General features: G+C 37.8%; 1 protein-coding gene across 2 annotated transcripts in view; it reads left to right on the top strand.

Moving 5' to 3' along the window:
- KIF26B (kinesin family member 26B) overlaps window positions 1-18,922 on the top strand; it is a 282,367-nt gene that overhangs the window by 77,061 nt on the left and 186,384 nt on the right. For both annotated transcript variants that reach the window (XM_090135322.1, XM_090135323.1), the window contains one exon: window positions 9,632-10,165. In XM_090135322.1, the coding sequence (XP_089991448.1) occupies window positions 9,632-10,165 (534 nt within the window). The remainder of the gene's footprint in view (window positions 1-9,631; window positions 10,166-18,922) is intronic.

Raw genomic sequence — 18,922 nt, 5'->3', positions numbered from 1 at the left:
TGTAACTTTTGTGTGCTTTTTTCTTGTTTTTAGTTTTTCATGTGTTTGTAATGTTTTTATACAGTTATAAATATATCTGAAATACTTTACGTGAGAAATGTGTACTATATAGGAGTCTCTTGCATCTCATTGGAGCCATTGGAAATGATAAAATCCTACAGAAGCATATTTACGTGCCGAATTTCACTTCTAAAGAAAAATGTCTTTGATATGTTACATCTCGTTTAAAAGGTTCCAGGGATCACAGGCAATAATTACAAGTTACTCCATGCTCACAAAAGGAATTAAGCAAAAAGTAGATTAGATAACTTGATAATTGGATCATTAACAAGCTGTTAATATAATTGTGTTAATGGGAACAGCTATAAATACAAAGCTGTATCTGGTTATTTTCTGGTATTATAACAAAGATGGGAAGCTTTCATGTGCAAATATAACCCACCCTGACTGTTAAAATAAAATTTCAAAGTCTTGCACTAGGATTCTTCTTTGTTCAGTTCAAATTACTAATGAAAACAAAACCAAATACTAGTAATAATAGTAATACACATCCAGTGCATTGGTATGGAATTGATTAGCCTGAATGTGGGATTAGTAAAGCACAGGGTGAAACAGATTGGCACGCTCAAAGTGGCAAGGGCAGAAGGTGTTTGCTTGGTCTGAGGCTTCTGTACCTCTAACAGCCATAGGTAGCCTGGGGCAGGACCGCAAGAGGCTGTGCAAACCAGAGGAGAGAATATAGATATTGTTCTGCTTAAAGGAAAAAAGTAGGATGGTGGTGTGCTCTTCTCTGAGAAGATTTCCAAGATGCTGTCACTGAAATGTAGTTTGATGTTGGGTACAGTGAGAGTCTGAAAAATCCTGAGGTGGGACCAAGCAGGGCAGTCCTTTTATGGGTAGAGAACTTGAAGTGATAAGGAGGTAGAAAATGGTAACTGGCCAAATATTATGGTGGGGAAAAAAATTTAACAGATGGAAGTGGGACAGTGAGAGCTGACATGGCTAGACAGCAGGGGATACTAGCTGCCCGTGGGGATTGTTGCTTTCAATGCCTGGTATGTGGCTACTACGTAAAGCAGCAGCCTGCTGCAGGCCTGGTATGTGTCAAGGAGGATGTTTCAAACAGGTGCCATCAAACCTCAGAGCTGATTGTGGGATGTTCTTATGCAACTTCTTTCCAATTGAAATGCAGTATGAAACCTTTTGGGAAAGCAGAGTAGGGTACAACACACTATCAGATGTAATCTTCCTTCTGAGTTTGCAGTTCTAGATCTTTGCTGACCCTGTCAGTTAGCCCTTAAAATTGTTTGTGTTAGAAATCAGCTGAAAAAAAAAAAAAGTATTTATTTGCTTTCCCCTCTCCTCTTTCTCATCATCAGCTTCAAGTAGGTATCACATCTTCATAGATTGCATAATGATCTTGGGACTGTTCTCTACAGTCTTACCTAGCCCTCCAGCTTTCACACTGCCTGCTTGCTTGATCTTGGGTCTAGTCATGTGAAGGAAATAGCTCCTAAGGAAGGCATGTCACACCTCTGCAGTTGCTGAGATTTATGTTCTTTAGTTCAGTTGGGATAAAAAAAGCTGTTGGAAATCCCCAGTCAGGACTCGTGTGAGATATGACTGCTGCTGAGTGATAACAACAGATTTGTGTGCAGCTTAGAATGCTCCACGTATGCAATAATTTGAAAATCATTTCAGAAGGGAGACTTATTCCTCTTTCCAAATTATGTTTTTAATGTTATCTATCAAATGCAAACTGAAAACAGTGGAGAAGCAGATATATATTTCAAATTTTCATGCATCTCTGACGGTGAGCTTGCATGGGAGAAACTTCATTATTGCTATGAAGTGACTGTTTTCTTTGTGATGTACTTTCCCAGAGGTTAGGAAGGAAATTCATCTCTTTTCCTAGATGGCACACAGATGAACTCCATCTGATTTGAATAAAATTGGTAGGCTTTTACTTGAAATTTTGCTAAGATTAAGATCACTTGAATTGTCTGGTGTTTTTATATTCAAGGATGTAAAAGAAAGCGAAATTTAAGTGTGAATTTCAAATGGCTTTGTTAAAGTGCAACAAAACTCTGCATGTAGAAACACCTCAGGTGTTATCTGACTTTAATAAGAGTTGCAAAAAGGCTTGTGATGTGCTGATCCCAATTGTTTCATACCTTTGGCCTTCCCAACTCCTCATCAGCCAAGCTGTGAAGAATAGAAAATTGATAGCAGCATAAAATAAACTATGAAAATGATTCTGAGTGAGGAGAAAATGATCTTTGCTTGAGGAGAGCATATCCAAGATGAACAAAGAGTAACTCAGCTTTGAATCTCTGCATGAAATGCAGGTAAGTGTAGATAAAAATATATATATATTCACTCAGCTTTCAGGAACAAAACCAAGTGGAGAAAATACTATCAGACATGCAAAAGTGAATCTCTATAGCCATTATAAAAATTATCAATAACCTCTATCAGTCTATTGCTTTTTTTCTTCAAAACAGTGATTTCAGTTAATTTGCCTTCAGTTTGAGGATATTGTTTTCTTCTTAGTGTGGAGAGAAAAGTACATAAAAGAGCATGCAGAGGGATAGTTTTTTAAAAAACATGATATGAAAGTAAGTAGAATAGGACAGAAATCTTTTGATTTTCTGATGAATGTCAATTATGCATGTGCTGAATCTGAAAAAAAGATTTGATAAAACTGTATGCTGAATAACCCTTCTGAGAATGAGAAAACTTTGAAATAATTCTGCTAATGATTGTTTGCTTAAAATAAAAAGGATGTGATTCTTATGTTTGAATAGCATTTACAAGAGATTTCAGCTTGCTGCAAATCCATTTATAAATCAGGAATAGAGTAAGCACATAGGTGTCGTGAACACTGTCCTGACCTCCCCACTTGTGATGTTTGGTTAGCATTCTTCAGGTATAAGAGTTATTTGAGCAATCACTGGATATAGTGTCAATAGCTGCTCAGTACTGGAGTTCATCAAAGAACTGAAAAGCTCTTGTCACAGGAAAAGCAAGCTAAGTTTTGAAAATATGGAGATGTTTTATAAGAGTAATTGTTACCATAGTCTGGTTGGAGGTTCACACTATCTGTTTGATGATCATCAAAGCTTGAAATAATGGGAAAGTTTGAAAAGACCGAATTAAAATGGAGATTATTACAGTATTTTAAAGATCTGACCCATATAGGTCAGTCATGTTTCATGATTGACCCAGATGGATTTGAAAGGGTGGGTATAGGATAACATAAAGACAGTGTCTTTGTGAATGGCACTCTGAAGGTTTTTTGGGGAAGAAGAGAAAAGAAAGTATGTTTACATTTGCCATTCCGGTGATGAAAGTCTAAATATCTAGTTGATAATGCTGATAGTTCCTAAGTTTTTAAGAGCATCTGAATCATCTAATTCTAATATAATTGATCAAATTTGTAGCCAGTCCCTAGTTTGGTGAAGAGGCAACAGTAGCAAGTGAGTTCTGTGAGGTGGCTGGAAACTTGAGCAAAAATGTATCTGTGATGCATTTAGTTTTGATGAATGATGCAAGACTAGTGGCGATGATGCAGGGAAGTACTAGGTCAAGGTGAATAATCAAGTTGAAACAAGCTCAGAGTGTGCTCTGGTGGTTAAGAAAGCAAATGCAATCTTTCAGCATTCAGGCTGGAAAGCACCAGATAGGAAGTAGAGAATGGAGCTACTATTTTTTTTTATGGTACAACTGGAGAGGTTAGTGCTATTTTTGTTTGTTTCTCTTCTTTGTGCATAAAGAAGCAGCTGAAAAACTCTGCCCCTACAGCAAGGGCTGAGTTTGCCTACCACATACCTGTAGAAGTGTCTCTCCATGATACCTTTTGCATAGGCCACAGATTCAGCTTGGTCTGCAGAGCTCCAGGCATCTGTATAGTAGAGCTCATTGGGGCAAGGCTTGGATCTGCACCACTGAGTGTATATTTAGATTTTCCTGCTGCTATTCCATTTCTTCTTCCCAACCCAATTAAAAATTTGGCTGCTGTCTAGCTATCGAATGCTAACACAAACACCTGTGAGGCAGATGTGTACAGCTGTAAGACTGTCAGTGCTGATCCGTCATCAGAGCCATAAGCTGATTCATTGGGCAGTTAGAAAACAATTTGTTTTTCCCCTTTTTCTATCCCTCCTGCCCATTTTTTATCTTCCTGTCTTCTCAGTGTTTACTCTCTACTGCTTCCTGCTGCAGCAGGTTTTTGGGACGAGTCTTGCTAGGACTTTGTCTCTTTCAGATAATAAAGCAAAGAACCTAAACCATAAGAGTAATCTTTTTCTGGCTGTAGAGTGGCTGATTTGTACTGACAAATGATAAATTAAAGTCAGTATTATAAGCTCCTTGAAAAACAGTACTGTGAGAGTTACACCAGGCAGGATTATAATTTTCTTCCCTCACCTCTCTGAAAATTATACCTGTGGGATGCAAAAATGTTTTAGAGAGACTAGTTGTAGAATAGGAAGCAGTCTTGTGGCTTTTGTGAAGGTGAAGGCTCGAATCGGCAGGAAAAAGCAGTTCCTCAAACTTAAGGGACATAAATGGTAATAGCTACAGAGGCAGGATATAGTAACACTGGATGTTTTACTGCAGCTCTCTTTGCAAGGCTTTTTGAAAACAGGCTGATGTAAAAGGTCTGTCTTATTCTCTTACACTTTCTTTGTGAACTTTGTGTCCTTCTAATCTACTTACAACTCTTGAGTACAGTAACAATGCTTACAGGATGATGTTTCTGCTGGAGAAAGGAGATTGCTTCAGAAGGACAAGAGGGAAATGGTCTCCCTTTCTAGCAAATTATCTGAGAGAGTTTCATTTGCTCAGCTGACATAATGGTAATGGATAGTTTATGTGAATATAGCAGATTATGGGAGTAAGGTAAATCTCATAACAGAGGGGGTAAGGCAGTGTGGTTTTGCACAGAGAAGGTATTAGTTGCTATGTATGGAGCAAAAGAAAAAGGCCATCTCACTGTGCTGTTAGTCTTGCTTGTGCAGAACTTGTGCTTTTACTTAGCAAAGCACTGCTTGTGCTAGCAAAGTTCCTACCCTCCTCAGATAATTCAGGTTATTCAGTCCTTGCAAAACCAACTGACTTTTATCTGAAGGTGCTCAGCTCAGTGTATGGTACTACTAATTTATAGTCAGTGGTGCTGTTGTAACCGTGAAGAGTTTTTCAACTGTTAGTATTTTGGGATGCTGAAAGCAGCAAATCTGAAATGTGGACTGGGTGATGAGAGGATATGCTTAAGTTTAGGGTGCAGATCACTTGGAAAACAGCCCAAGTGGCTCTGGAAAGTAAATTTGTAAGTCTAGTCTCTTTATTAGATTAGAATGTTCACTCTACAGAGACCAGAAGATGACTCATAAGGTTCCTTTCCACACAGCACCTTAGTCTGCCCAGATCTCACTGAATGGCAGCACAACCTTCTGGTGTGTCTGGAAACACACCTCTTCTAGGGTAGAAGTTCATTGCTTTCCCCCTGCTTCTCCCCTTACCTTGTGAGGTATACTACATACTAGCAGTTAATGATGCCTATACTCTCTCAGGAGCAAAATAAATCCATGAATTTTCTGTGAGCATCTCCAAGCAAAAGCTGACCTCTGTCTAGCTAGTGTTGGCTGCTTTTTTTTTCCTTGAGGAACTGTGAATAATACTGGTGCTGAAAATTAAAATTTACTAGGAAGGTCTTGAGATTCATTGTAGAGTTGAGTTTTCTCTGAAGTAATAACAAAATTACAGTGGATAACTTGTGTAGCCTATGTTTGAATCAAATACTCTTCTAAGATTTAGCACGAAACTGCATACCCTATATATAAATATACACTGTTAGCTTGAAATTCAGTGACACACCTTTGCTTCATACGCACTTCCCTGTCAGACATCATTTTGCCAGACTGTCCCTTTGCTGACATCTGTTACATGGCAACAAAATATAATGGAATATTGGCAGGAAGTTTCAACTTCTGTTGCCATACCAACATCTACCTCTGTTGTCATAGGCCAACACAGTAAAATAGGAGGCATTACTTTCAGAGCAGCCATTGTAACATATAAAAGTGCAAATTACTCATCCTACTTTTTGCCCCTTATGCTTTCTACTAGGTTAGCTCTTACATTCTGTCTTATGAGCTTGAATCAAGTGTGTGTGTGTGAAACAAACATCTGTACTAAAAGTGAATGTTTTTCTGAAGAGGAAAATGGGCACCTAGGTGGATAACAGAAAGGAAAGAAATATTTTGTTCTGATCTGCTTTCTTAGTGATGAATTTACAGTATCGTGGAAATTGTACAGTATAGCTGTCCCTTCTGTGTGAGATCAGGACTGAATTTACCATGGTACAGCTGTGTACTTCAGTGTTTCTTCTGCCTGCTCACTGGGTACACTTTTACTGGGCAAATCAAGAGTTCTTCAGCATTCCTGTCTGTGACTGGTTTCTAAAGAGCAAAACTTCCTTCCCTCTTCTGTATTTCCAGTGTTGCTTTTTAGTTTAGGACCAAATATGGAGGATTATTAGTAACTGGTCAGAGTGGAAAAGATGAACAACCAAGCATAGCTGGCATTTGAATTTATGTAAGCTTGAAAACTTAGTTTTTGAGAATGCTCCTTGCAACCAAATACAGTGTGTGCTCAGTTTAGTTCATTGCTTGTCTTGTGCATTTGTGTTGCAGTCCATGTTGTGACTGATCTCCTGAAACTTTCAGGCCTCTTACGTGGTTTCATCTGTTTATTCTTGGAATGGGAGTTTATAGTAATGCTGTTTATACTAAAGATGGGTGAACTATTATAGCAAGTGGAGAGATCATCATGAACCTTTGCCCTGAACTCAAATCAAACTTTGTGACTTTAAAGTCCTGTTTCAGTGTTCAGTGTCACTGTACTTCATTTTGTCAAGACTGGAAACAAGTGCCAAAATATAAATTGTATTTCCAGTGTCAGCCTCAGATTTCACAAGCGTATCTACTGTCATGAGAGAGTTTATGGAGTTTGAGACCTTGCAAGCTTTGGTAGTGAGCTTCCTAACTCTTGCTGCTTAGTGCAGCTTCCCCAATAGGATTTGCCCATCACTATGTCATATATGCCTATAGAACAAGATATTAATTTTTGAAATAATAAGCGTTCTGTGGGGAAATATGTGCAGATGATTGCTTGTGGATGAAGTACTAAAACATAAATGTCATGTAGCTACATTTTTCTGCTGTTCAAACATGGACCATCCTGACTTGACCTTCCTCCTATACCTGTTGCAAATCTGTTGGCTAATTCTTCTATGAAATTATGTTGGAGCTGTCTAGTGCAGATTAACAAAGTAAACTTTCTTTTGGACTCTATATTTGACAACAAAATATTACTAGTATGTTTCTGGAACCTAGGTTTCTCCAAAGTTATTTGCTGTTGAGGAAGTTTCATGGTTTCACATTCCATACTTGGATCCAGTTTTGAGCAATCCATCTAGTAGAGTCTGATTAGTAGAGCCAATTATAGGAATAATCAATTCTGGTGGTGTCTGTTTTCCTCCTTTCTATTCCCAAGGAGGAACTGTATTCCTTCCTCTCTCTCTGTTTATTGTTGTATCAAAGAATGATCTGATGTTTGTTTTAACAATGAGATGACGCTGAATTCACTGCTGTCCAGCACTCCTTAGGACTGGTGTGCTACTTGAATATTTATATCATACTGACATTTGCTTACTTTAGAGAAAGCTTTATTTCCTTGGAATATTTATCATAGTATCTAGGAATTTCCATGTTAAACTGCTGTTGGATCTGAATGTTGTATATAATTACCTAGGTTCAAGGCCAGTTGCCTAAGGGAAGTTGATTTTCAAAGAACCAGTTCTGTGGCATTAGTTAGCTGAAGTAAGAGCTGGCAAGGATTTTTCTTGGACTGACATTGAGCAGCCTGGAAACAAGATTTATACCTCACTTCACATGTATGGATAGCTTTGTCCGATGTATTAGGGGAAAATTAGAGAAGCCTCTCCCTGCATACTTGGCACCATGGGTGGTGATGATGTGATATCTGATGTGATCTGTTGACCTAGTTATGGTCTTGGATAGAAAATAAGATTTGACATCTTTTCCTTCCTGCTTTTTCCCTCCTGATATCCATCAGTCTTTTTTTTCTGATGGTTAAGGGCTGGGAGGTTGGTGCAGAATTCAGTTCTTGCCTTTCTGATACACTGTGATGCTCTGACCCCCTTTGTACGTGGAACAGTAACATCCACCTTGAGACCTGATCAGATCTCAGCCTCCTGTTGTTTCCCATCAACTGATATGACTCTCTTGGGCTTCTGGGGCTAAAACTGCTCTTCTGCTGCTGTGCATAAAGAGGTGCTGTGATTTATGAATCAATTAATCACTGCGTGCTGAGGGGTTGTTCACGGTAGTTAAACAATGAAAATAAGATGCTTGAGTATATAATAAAGATGGATCATAATGAATACGGCCCTCTACTGCTGAATTCTCTTCCTCTACTCATTTTATTCCAATACAGCTAAACTATTGGTATATGAAATCTGTTTGTCTTTGGCATTGAGTTCATCCAATTGCTTGACAAAAATGGTCTCTATTTGTATGATTTTTTTTCAATTTCTGGTTTGATTTCAGTTTGCTGCCAAATCTGATAAAGCTTCAAAGCAGAAAAAGAAAAATAGACTCTGATATTACTGCCTGTAAATCTTTTTCATAGTTACAATAAAGTCTACCTTTGTGTCCCCAAAACTTAAGGAGGGGAAGCCTGGCCTGTAAAAGCATTTAATTGAGTGAAATTCAATAAACTGAATATGAAGCTTTATTCCTTCATCTACTTTACCACATCTGCTGATTTAGAACTCCTGTTTTTTTTTTTTTTTTTTTTTGCATATAAGAGATAACTTCAGACTAGTGCATAAAAATATTAGTTTCCATTACATAGCTGTTATTGTTTGCTCTGTTTAACATGCACATAATTGCTCTGCATTTGTAAGACTGCAAGATACTGTAAGAACTAATCAAGTTTGGTGAGAAGCCCTGCTATGAATGCAGTTTGGCTTCATGATTTACTGAAGCGCTGTGCAATTTGAGCCAACAGTCAATGACTGTAGTCAGATTAGAGTGGCATATTTAAAAATCTATCCATTAGTTAAGGATATGAGGCAAGAGCAATCCAGTCACATGATTTTTGCCCCCAAAATAACATTTTCCAAGGAGAAAATTGTTCATTACAAATGGTGAAAAGATAGCGAACCTTGCTGATTTCACTGGAGTTGCTCTTGATCTTACCTGTGTAACTAAGAGTAGATTTCATTCAAGTTAGAAATTAGGTGCAGTGGTGTGAAGCAAGTTAATTCGTTTTCCCTGCCATGCAGTGAAATTTGTAGTGGAATTATAATACTTGTAATTTATCAGTAAAAGTAAAAAGTATTTCTTTTCAACATAAGTTAGTTTCTCATTTTGTTTAACCTGCTGCTGGCATATATTAACTGTATCTAATGACTTCTGTTTGCTTGCTAAGTTGATCTCATAAATTGGCTTTTGAAATGCACAATCAGCAGTAATAATGTTTCGCTGTGCTGACAGTAGTTAAATATTTCTCGTCTGTTTCCCCTTCCTTCTCTGTTTTTTAGGACCCAGGTTTCTCTTCAGTGATTCATGACAAACTTCAAGTTCCCAATACTATTCGGAAGGCATGGAATGAGAAGGACAACAGATGCGACGTTTGTGCCACACATTTGAACCAGCTGAAGCAAGAGGCCATTCAGATGGTGCTGACCTTAGAGCAGGCTGCCAACTCAGAACATTACGATGCCTCTCCAGTATCTCCCCCACCCCTCTCTAATATTCCCACACTAGTGGGTTCCCGGCACGTGGGCAGCTTGCAGCCCAGGGACTGGGCATACATGCCTGCTCCTTATGCTACATCTAATTATACAGGCTTTGTTGCCAACAAACACAGTGGAAAACCCAACAGTCTAGGAATTGTTAATGGGGTGGAGAAGAAAAATGGCTCTCCTGGACACCAAGCCAAGGTCAGCTTTCAAATGGCCACCAGCCCCAGCAATGGTAACGTTCTCAATTCTGTGGCTATCCAAGCTCATCAGTACCTCGATGGCACTTGGTCTTTGTCGAGAACGAATGGTGTTACTCTATATCCCTACCAAGTAAGTAGTTTTAAATAACAGTACTTTTTCTTTTTTTTCTTTTTGTTTTGTTTTCCCTGTAGAAGCTTGTAGGGGCATGCTAACACTGCTTGGTCCTGTTGAGGAGAAGCAGAACCATTCACATACTAAGGACTGGAAGAAGAAAGGTTTTAAATTCTCTTTTACCTGGTAGGGAATGGAATTGTGAGAGACAGAGATCATGACCAATGTTCATTGAGAGACAGAGATCACGACCAATGTTCATTAGAACAACTTTTATTAATGCAGCTGTTATTAACAATAGAACCAAACTGTTGTTATTAATAACCAATAACTAGTCACACAGTCTATTCGTTTGTTCTTCCACTCAGATCATGCATCTCACTCATAATGCTTGGTTGGAGATTGAGCTTATGGCTGGGAGGCCAACCACTTGTTTATTTATGGAAGCAGTGCTGATGTACCTGTACTTCTGGCTAGGTATTTGTGAAGTATTCATAGTGACTTTTTAGTTCATCGTTTGCATATATGGTCCTATTGTTTTTGGGTAGCAGCTACCACATGTGTTGATGTAGCTCAAAGTTACCTACGTTCTATTTTTGCTAGTGTGTGCTGGTGGCCTTCAACAGATTAAACTGATTCTTGATGTTTTGATTTGTAGTATTCTCATGAATTCAGAAGGACCAGTAATTTCCAGAGCTTAAATGTTTTAGGAAGATATTCTTGTACTTATCAGCTTGTTCTTTTGCTCTTTTCTCATCTGCTGCTTTTGCTAACCATCCACATTCATGGGTACCTGTAGAACCCATCCACGCTAACTCACACAGAAGGGAGAAGTAGGTTTTGCAAAATACTTAGTTGTAGGTTGTGGGAATTTTAGTGTGCCCAAGGACTTACAGATTGCAACAGAAGCCTATTCTGTTTCAACACTCCCAGCCATCCCTGTTGGACATGAATAAGTATCTTTGGAAGTTGTTCTTTCTATTAAGTTATGAACCAACTACAAGATAGGTCCCTAAATTAATACATGAAAGTTTCTTGGTATGAGAGTGACTAATATCATTGCCTGAAATAAAACAATGTTATTCATAAGTGTTAAGTTGTTGCTATGCACTGAAGAAGACGTGGTAAAACTAGTAATGCATTACAATTATTTTACCTGGAAAATGTGTCTTCATAGTTTTGTGGATCTATGCCCTAGTGAACCTGAATCACATTTGGGCAGGTTTCTATCTAATCACAGTTTGATCTAAAGAGAAAACAAACAAACAAACAAAAAAACACAAACAAAAAACCAAAAAAACATGTTAAGAAAACTGAGCAATAATTTTTATTAGGAAAATTAGTTGAGTCTCATTGCATTCATGATAGTTTCATCTTCTATGAAAATGTCTTTATCTTTTAGTAATGTTCATGATTGCTAGGCAGTTTTTGTCTTAAAAATACTCATGAAGGAGAATCTAATACTCAAAACTTTCTGGAACAATACCATTTGACTCTACTTAGCACAAAACTGTTCCCTAGCGTTTTCCTCTCCTTTAGCTAAACTTGAAATAGAAAGGATAGTAGCTGCAGTCTGCTAGCAGGTTCAACACCTTCCCCCCAAACCAAACAACAAAAAAAAACACCAAAAACCCTACTACCCCAGCAATACTGGTTTGTGATGGAAGGGTTGAGAGGTAAATTTTATAATCTCTGTAAGATTAAAACCTTCAAATACTGAATTTCTCACTTTACTCAAGTGTCACATTTAATTGTCTAGTCAGGGAATTACGATGATAGTTCTTCTTAAACGTGTTGCATATTTTTGTCAGAACACTTTAGTTCTCTCTCCCTCCCCCCATATGTACACATTTTGTTATTTTCTTACCATTGTAGTTACAAAATCCTGTTGGAGAAGAGCACTGAGGATGAATCTGTTATCCTATCTCAATTAGAACCCTGATTTTATTTATTTAAAGGAGAATTAAAAAAAAAAAAGAAACACTAGTTATTTCTAAATATGTATACTCATTTTTTCTTTAAGAATAATGATTAAATAAACTTCACTATGTATTAGTTTAGAAGAATAGAAAATAATGGAGAGAATCTATTGGGATAGAAAGTCTTGCACCTCACACAGAAGTACAGTGCTCTTCTTTCTGCATTATAATTTTGTCAAACTGATGTTCAGGGAGAACTCAGTCTCTTTGCTCTAGACTTAATGGCGCCTGTTTGTAGGCACCTCCCATTGTAAATTAGCTTCTGTTAGACAGTCCAGATAACTTGACAGAAATGGTTGAGTACCTTGAAACATGACCTTATTTTCTTGCTGCATTATCAGCAGAAAGCGAAACACATTAGACTGGAAGAGGCAGTGCCTCAGAACTTGATTCATTACAATTTTAGTCACTAAAAATATTCCTATTATTGTAATTTCTAGGATGTTGGTTGTTTCTTAGGATCTTCTCCAGACTGTTTCAGGATGGATGAATTGCAGCTTTTGTTTCAGTTCTGCTGGAATAAATAAGTGTTGTGGTATTGTAGGGGTCAACAATGCTGCAATAGCATAGGGTAAGTCTTAAATGATACCCACTGTTCAATCAGTTCTGCAGAAAAAGTAGTTGCTCTCAGGAGTAAAACATGTAAATTTATAGATTAGTCGATTTAGTAATTTAGCATATGTTTACAGCCTGAGAAATAGAAGTAATAATGTCTAACTGGAGATCTTTGTCAGATGTAAAAGAACCTCTGTCATGATACAGACAGTTCAACACTGGAATACATTTCTTGGAGATGTGTTGGGAACTCACTGTTGGTACCTCTTTAGAATAAGTCAGAGAACTATCTACGCACAATAGTTTAGGCAAAACTGACCCTACCTGGCAATTACTCCAAATGACCCCATCGGTCCCCACCATTCTTGTTTTATGTAATTCCACATTTAGCTACACTTTGACTAGACTTAAAGATTTACTTCCAGAAACTTGTGATCTTCCCTAAACCCAACTCACAAATGAGCAGCTGATGCAGGTTTCTCCAAGGAGTTGAATCAAACTTCTCTGGCAAGTTGGTTCTCTTATGAAACAGGGAATTGCATGCAGAGAAAGGAACTGATTAATCTTAAAATGTGTGACCCATTAAGAATCTCCTATTAACACTGGAATGCTGAAATGGTTACTTTGTGAGGTAACTGTAACCCATTTCTGTCGAATGTGTGTCAGAAAATACCAGCCAAAATTCAGTACAATGAATAGAGTCTGGAAACTGTGCTCTTTCAGTCACCAGAGGAGAGCATTTGGATAAATACCACAGGGATCAGGCTACGATTTAACACTTGCAAAGGCTCTTTATATCTCAAAGTGATTTCAGTCCTTCCCCGCTGAGAAAAAATTGTTGAAATTGTTGAGGTTTTACCTGTAATTATTTGTGCAACTGCTAATGTGAAATCACAGTGTTAAGTACACTTCTCTTGCTTACCAGTTATCATATAATACTTTTAAAGATTGAGGAACTATTGAGTTTGGGATGCAGGAGCTGTAAACACCATGATGAGATGACTGCTGCTACTCATTTTTACAGACTGTGATTCTAAATTGAATGTGTAACTTTTCTATTACTTTGTTAGTAATAGAATTAGCTGCTAAAAATCTGCTGGTTCAGCTATTATACCACTGTGTTAAAGAACAGATTAAATAAGTTAATAGATTAATGAAATAGATTTGAGTCCTTCAGTAGTTCAGACTTACGTAGACTTTGCTTTTGAGGAGAAATGAGTAGACAATAGGTGAGTAGATTGAAGTGTAAAGTGCAGTAAAATGCTTCAGAGTAAAAGTGCACCTCTGCTTTGCAGTAGTCATTCTTCTTTACAATCAGCATCCTCTTTTAGCCTGAATTAACTGCATAGTTCTCCTGTGTTGGTGTACTTCTAAACCTCTAAAGTGGCATTAGTTGCTTTGTGGTTTGAATTGCAGAATGTTAAATTTCCTTGGTCCCCAGGGCTCCTCTGGTTATCTTACTAAAACTTCATCTTTTAATGTTTTAAATTTTAAGTAGATTATTAAAATTCAATATAAAATCAGCAACAGCATGTTTGTAGATCCTAGTGACAGGAAGGTAAGAGAATAAACAGATCTAGGAAGCGCCAACAGCTTCAGGAACAGCGTAGGCTGTGGAAGGGAAGGATGGGGAACAGACAACATGGTTGTTGGTGTGGGTATGGTGAGTACCTCCTGCTTCTGATCTTGAGGTTGTAATGTTTAAATTTGGTACAGAAAAAGATGTATATGTAAGGCTTTCAGTGGGGATATTGTGATCTTAATGATAGTCAGTGAAAAAGTGCTTCTTTCTTTACTGCACTTGAAAAGACCCTTTTGACCAAAAGTTTGGAAAATGAAATCTTAAACTACATAGTGCCTCCTGGCCTCAGGCATAATGATCTCAAGTCTATTGAGAAAATTATCAAAGGCTTTGTTTGTGTACAGTTGATGAAAGCCTACTGTGCTTTCTGTTTCCTCTTTATTTAAAATATGTGTTTAGAAGAACACTGTTCTCTGAGAAAGAACCAGCTTTTTATGGAGTTCTGCAGTGATGAATGATTTGTTTGGAGTTTACTTAGGTCATGGCTGTCTCATAACACATCAGTTCTTTCAGGCACAGACTTTTAAAAAGAAACTGGTAATGGTTAGGGTTGGGCACAAGATGAAGAATTCAGATACAGAGCCAAAGCCTGTGTGTGGGGTGTTCTCATCCAGGATTTTGATTTCAAGTTTTTTTTTAGTCTCTGTCTAATTTCTTTGTTTTCCACTTGCTGCTGTGTCCACTTGCTTCTTCAAGTGTTCAGTGTGATAAAGTTAAAATGTTAGTGATTGCTACAACGCTGCCACAGTAATCTAAGCAGCTTTTGAAACATATAGTGCAAGATACAGAAATCGTGTTACTTGTTCCATCTCTGGGTTGACAGGTGTCTTCCTAGAGCCAGACCCATTTTGCCAAAGCATCTTAACAACAAAGCAAAAGGAGATCTATATACTGTCTTTTCTAATACCATATTCTTGTATGACCACACATGATTCTGTACAAGCTCTGTAATACAGGAGATTTTTTTTGTCTGTGTGCAGTTTGGTTTTGGTCCAGAATTTGTTGGCTTATTTTCAGTCACTGAATGTGTGAGATCTACATTTGAGTGTGGTGGCTCCCTGAACAACGTAGAAAATTTTGTTCCTCTTACTGACTTATCATAAATGACAATGCTGAGAAACTCTTGTACTTTTTTTTTTTTTTTTTAATATTCAGTGACCTGGACTCTAGCAGTGAACTTACTCAGAGGCAGGCTGTAGACTGGGAGTGCAGGAATTCTGTTTCTGAAGCTTGTTTGACTGGGCCAAGAAACAGATTGTCAAACAAATTCATTGACACTCAAATTAACATCCTCACTTTAATATCTCAGTTGCCCTTATTCTTCATGGATTAGTTGTTATCTCTGAAGTAGCTTGCTTCTGACTAAAAGCCTTTTTAATCCACATCATTAGTAATAAGATATGACCCTACTAAAGTCACAGTATGTCATCAGCTAACGTTTTGTCATGATTATTTGATCATACAATTTGTATATTAGACAAATTGTTTATTTGTATTTCATTCTATTCATCCCCTCAACTAACAGCCCAATTGTGTATGGATTCTCTAACACCATTAGGAGGGGAAACTGAAGTCCTTGCTAACTGATGGAGGGGTTTCTTTTTTGCATTGCTCTGGGGTGATTTGATCTTGTACGGCATTTTTTTGCTTGACTTAATGACCTTAGAATCGTTACTTTCCCTCTTCATGATACCAGGATGATGAAGGGAAGAAAGAAGTAGAAGGTATCCCATGGACTGAAAAGAGCTAAGTAGGCTTATCCTATGAGTATGAAAACCCCATGACTCTGATGTGATGTGAGGAAGAAATTTGTGGACTATTACAGGAGTGAGTTAATCCTGTAACTTAGTGAAAGCCAGGAGATCACACAATTAAGGAGGATTTGGAGTTTTGGTTTTCTTCCCTTTATAGATTAAGAATTTTTTCCAAGTATGAGACCAGTTTCTTTTCTGAAATAATATCTGTGCTCATTGCTTGTATCACTGAACAAAAGAATAAACTGAGAGAGGATATGGTTTAACAGTGAGGATAAATGGTGCAGAAATGGGATGGAGATAGATGACAAACAGATTCATTATACATTTCTTTTTGTTTCCTATACTGTAAATAAGGTTGGCACAGAACCACTAACCAAAAATGATCAGCTTCTCCTTGTACTTAATTTTATAGTTCAAGAACATAGAGATTCAAAAATTAAGACAGCATATTCAGAAATGAGAAGAAGATGCTTTTCAAGTGATATACAGTTCTGTGGAATCTATTACCATAGAAATAGTGTTGATGCCAAAAGCTTAGGAAAGTACATAAAAGATGTGCTCCTGTGAGCAGCTAAAACCAAAAGAAACAAACCACCACCAAAATCTTTCTGCTACCTGAGTAGTAGTAATAATAATAAGTTTTCATATAGTGTAAGGTGATTGATATCTTATATTCTAGGGAGAAGTTTTCCTTTAAAGACATAGCTAAGGACTAGTGTTCTTGAAACCACCACGGAAGCTTTCCAACACAGGTGCAACTAGGCTGCCTGGGAGAGGGATTCTGATGTGCTTAGTTAGCTCTTATGCTCTTTGTCTCTCTGTTCTAGAAGTGGCCTTTGAGTGGCAGCTGGAGAGAGAGCCTAGATTAGAGCATGAACCTAGAGAAGGATGAGCACCAGATGACAAGTGCTGCGTTTTGGATGGATTCCTGTAACAAACAGATTAGTGAAGAGTTTTTCCAAAAATTTCAACAGTATTGCTGGGGCTCAGTGTAGTTGTACATTTCATACTTTTTTATTTTTGTTCCTACTGCAGTATGTGAAGATTCGTTACTTCTATAACTTTGAGTTGAATCATTAGTACGAGCAATGAGCTGATCTTTAAAGCTGCACGATTCAGCCTAGAGACTGATATTACTTGTGTGTCTTTCTGTTGTTCTACGTCTATTGCAAAAACAGAAAATAGAGATGTTTGCTCAAGGGGAGCACATTCCATCTGAGATATAGGAAGAACAAAGGTTGACAAAAGAATTAGGAAATTTTTAGTAGTTTTCCTTTAGATTCCTAAGGGGATTCAGCCTTCACACAAAGAGACACAAATCAATGTCTTGTCTCCATGATAGACACATTTGTTTCTCACGCTGATGCATGGAATTAAGATTAGATTTAGGGACATCATAATAAATGTGTTGTTCCTTTGATTTTGCTTAGGAATTAGGAGCTGGGCTTTTAATTATGAAGAATTACATTATTGTGCAAAAAATAAACCAACAAAGCTTTTTTTTTTTTTTTTTTCTTTGATGCTATGCTTTTGAGAAGAAAGGATCAAATAGTTAGGGGCTGATGTAACTCTGAAATGTGATTCTGCACAGTTATTATGTAAAGCCATTGTTTCCTTTTCTCTGAACTGCTTCTGAAACAGTATTTGAAATGGAGCATCAAATTCACTCCTAGCATAACTCTTTTAATTCAGCAGATTTGGAAAAAAGCAGTTGGTTTTTCTCCTGTCATGAAATAGTTGAGATGAAAATTTTTGGTGTAATGAGAAAAAAGGTCAGTAGAATTGCCACTCTGGACTTTGAGAAAAAACTTTGAGCTACTTAGGAAGCTAGATAACGATGTCCTATGGGAATCTGCTTTAGAGGGTTTTGGACACTTTTTAAGATACTTCTTTTAAAAGCACAATGGGAGGCAATCATGCTGTGCAAGTGGGGCAGAAGACCAACTTGGCTGAATAGGGTTCTAGTCTTGGAACTTGAGGAGGAAAAAAGAAAAGATTTCTGGAAACAAGATCAGGATTCAATTCACAGGGAGTTTGTAGAGTTAGAGTTCACACTTGTAGGGAGAAAAGGGAAAAAGCCAAAGTTCAGTCTGAGCTGACACTAGAGTCAGTATGGTATCAGACAAGAAAAAGGGCTTTTTTTTGAGTATTTCAACAATAGGTCTGAAGAAAATACTGGACTGGTACTTGATGAAGATGGTCACAAAGCAAATAGGGATGAGGAAATGGCTTTTTTGCCTCAGTTTTTAATAGTAATGATAGATCTGACTGGTGGGCAATCACTAGGGGTGTTTCCTAGGGCTCAGAAATGGGGCCATTTCTGTTCACCATTATCAGTGATCTGGATGTGGGAATTGAATGTATCCTTAGCAAGTTTGCTTATGATAAATTGGGATGTGCTGTTGATTCCCTGTAGGGGATGAGAGTTCCTGTAGAGAGATCTAGATTGGAGCATTGGGCAGTCAGAAATGGCATGAAATTCAGTAAGTGTAAATGCTGTGTTCTGTACATGGGACAGAATGATGCCAGACCAGAGGTGCAGACTGGGAGACGCACGGCTGGAGAGCAGCCCTTGCAGATGAAGACCCAGGGATGATGAATGATAATGGGCTTAACGTGGATCAGCATTATGCTCTGGCAGCCAAGACAGCAAATTGCATTTTGGGGTGCATTAAACCACAACATAGCCAATCAAAACAGGTGATAGTCCACTATATTTAGCAGTGGTATGGCACTGAATATTGAAAACCTGGGCTCCATGATATAAAAAGGATATTAAGGTCCTTGAAAGCATCTAGAGCAGTTCTCACTGGTGACAGGAGACAGAACAAGAGGAAATGGCCTCAAGTTGTGCCAGGAGAGGTTTAGGTTGGATATCAGAAAAAAAGTCTTTATAGAAAGG

Source organism: Phasianus colchicus, chromosome 2 (assembly GCF_987193195.1).
Source record: "Phasianus colchicus chromosome 2, bPhaCol1.hap1.1, whole genome shotgun sequence".
Taxonomy (NCBI): Eukaryota; Metazoa; Chordata; class Aves; order Galliformes; family Phasianidae; genus Phasianus; species Phasianus colchicus.
Note: the sequence above shows the minus strand (reverse complement) of the source record. Positions and strands in the feature narration are given on the sequence as shown.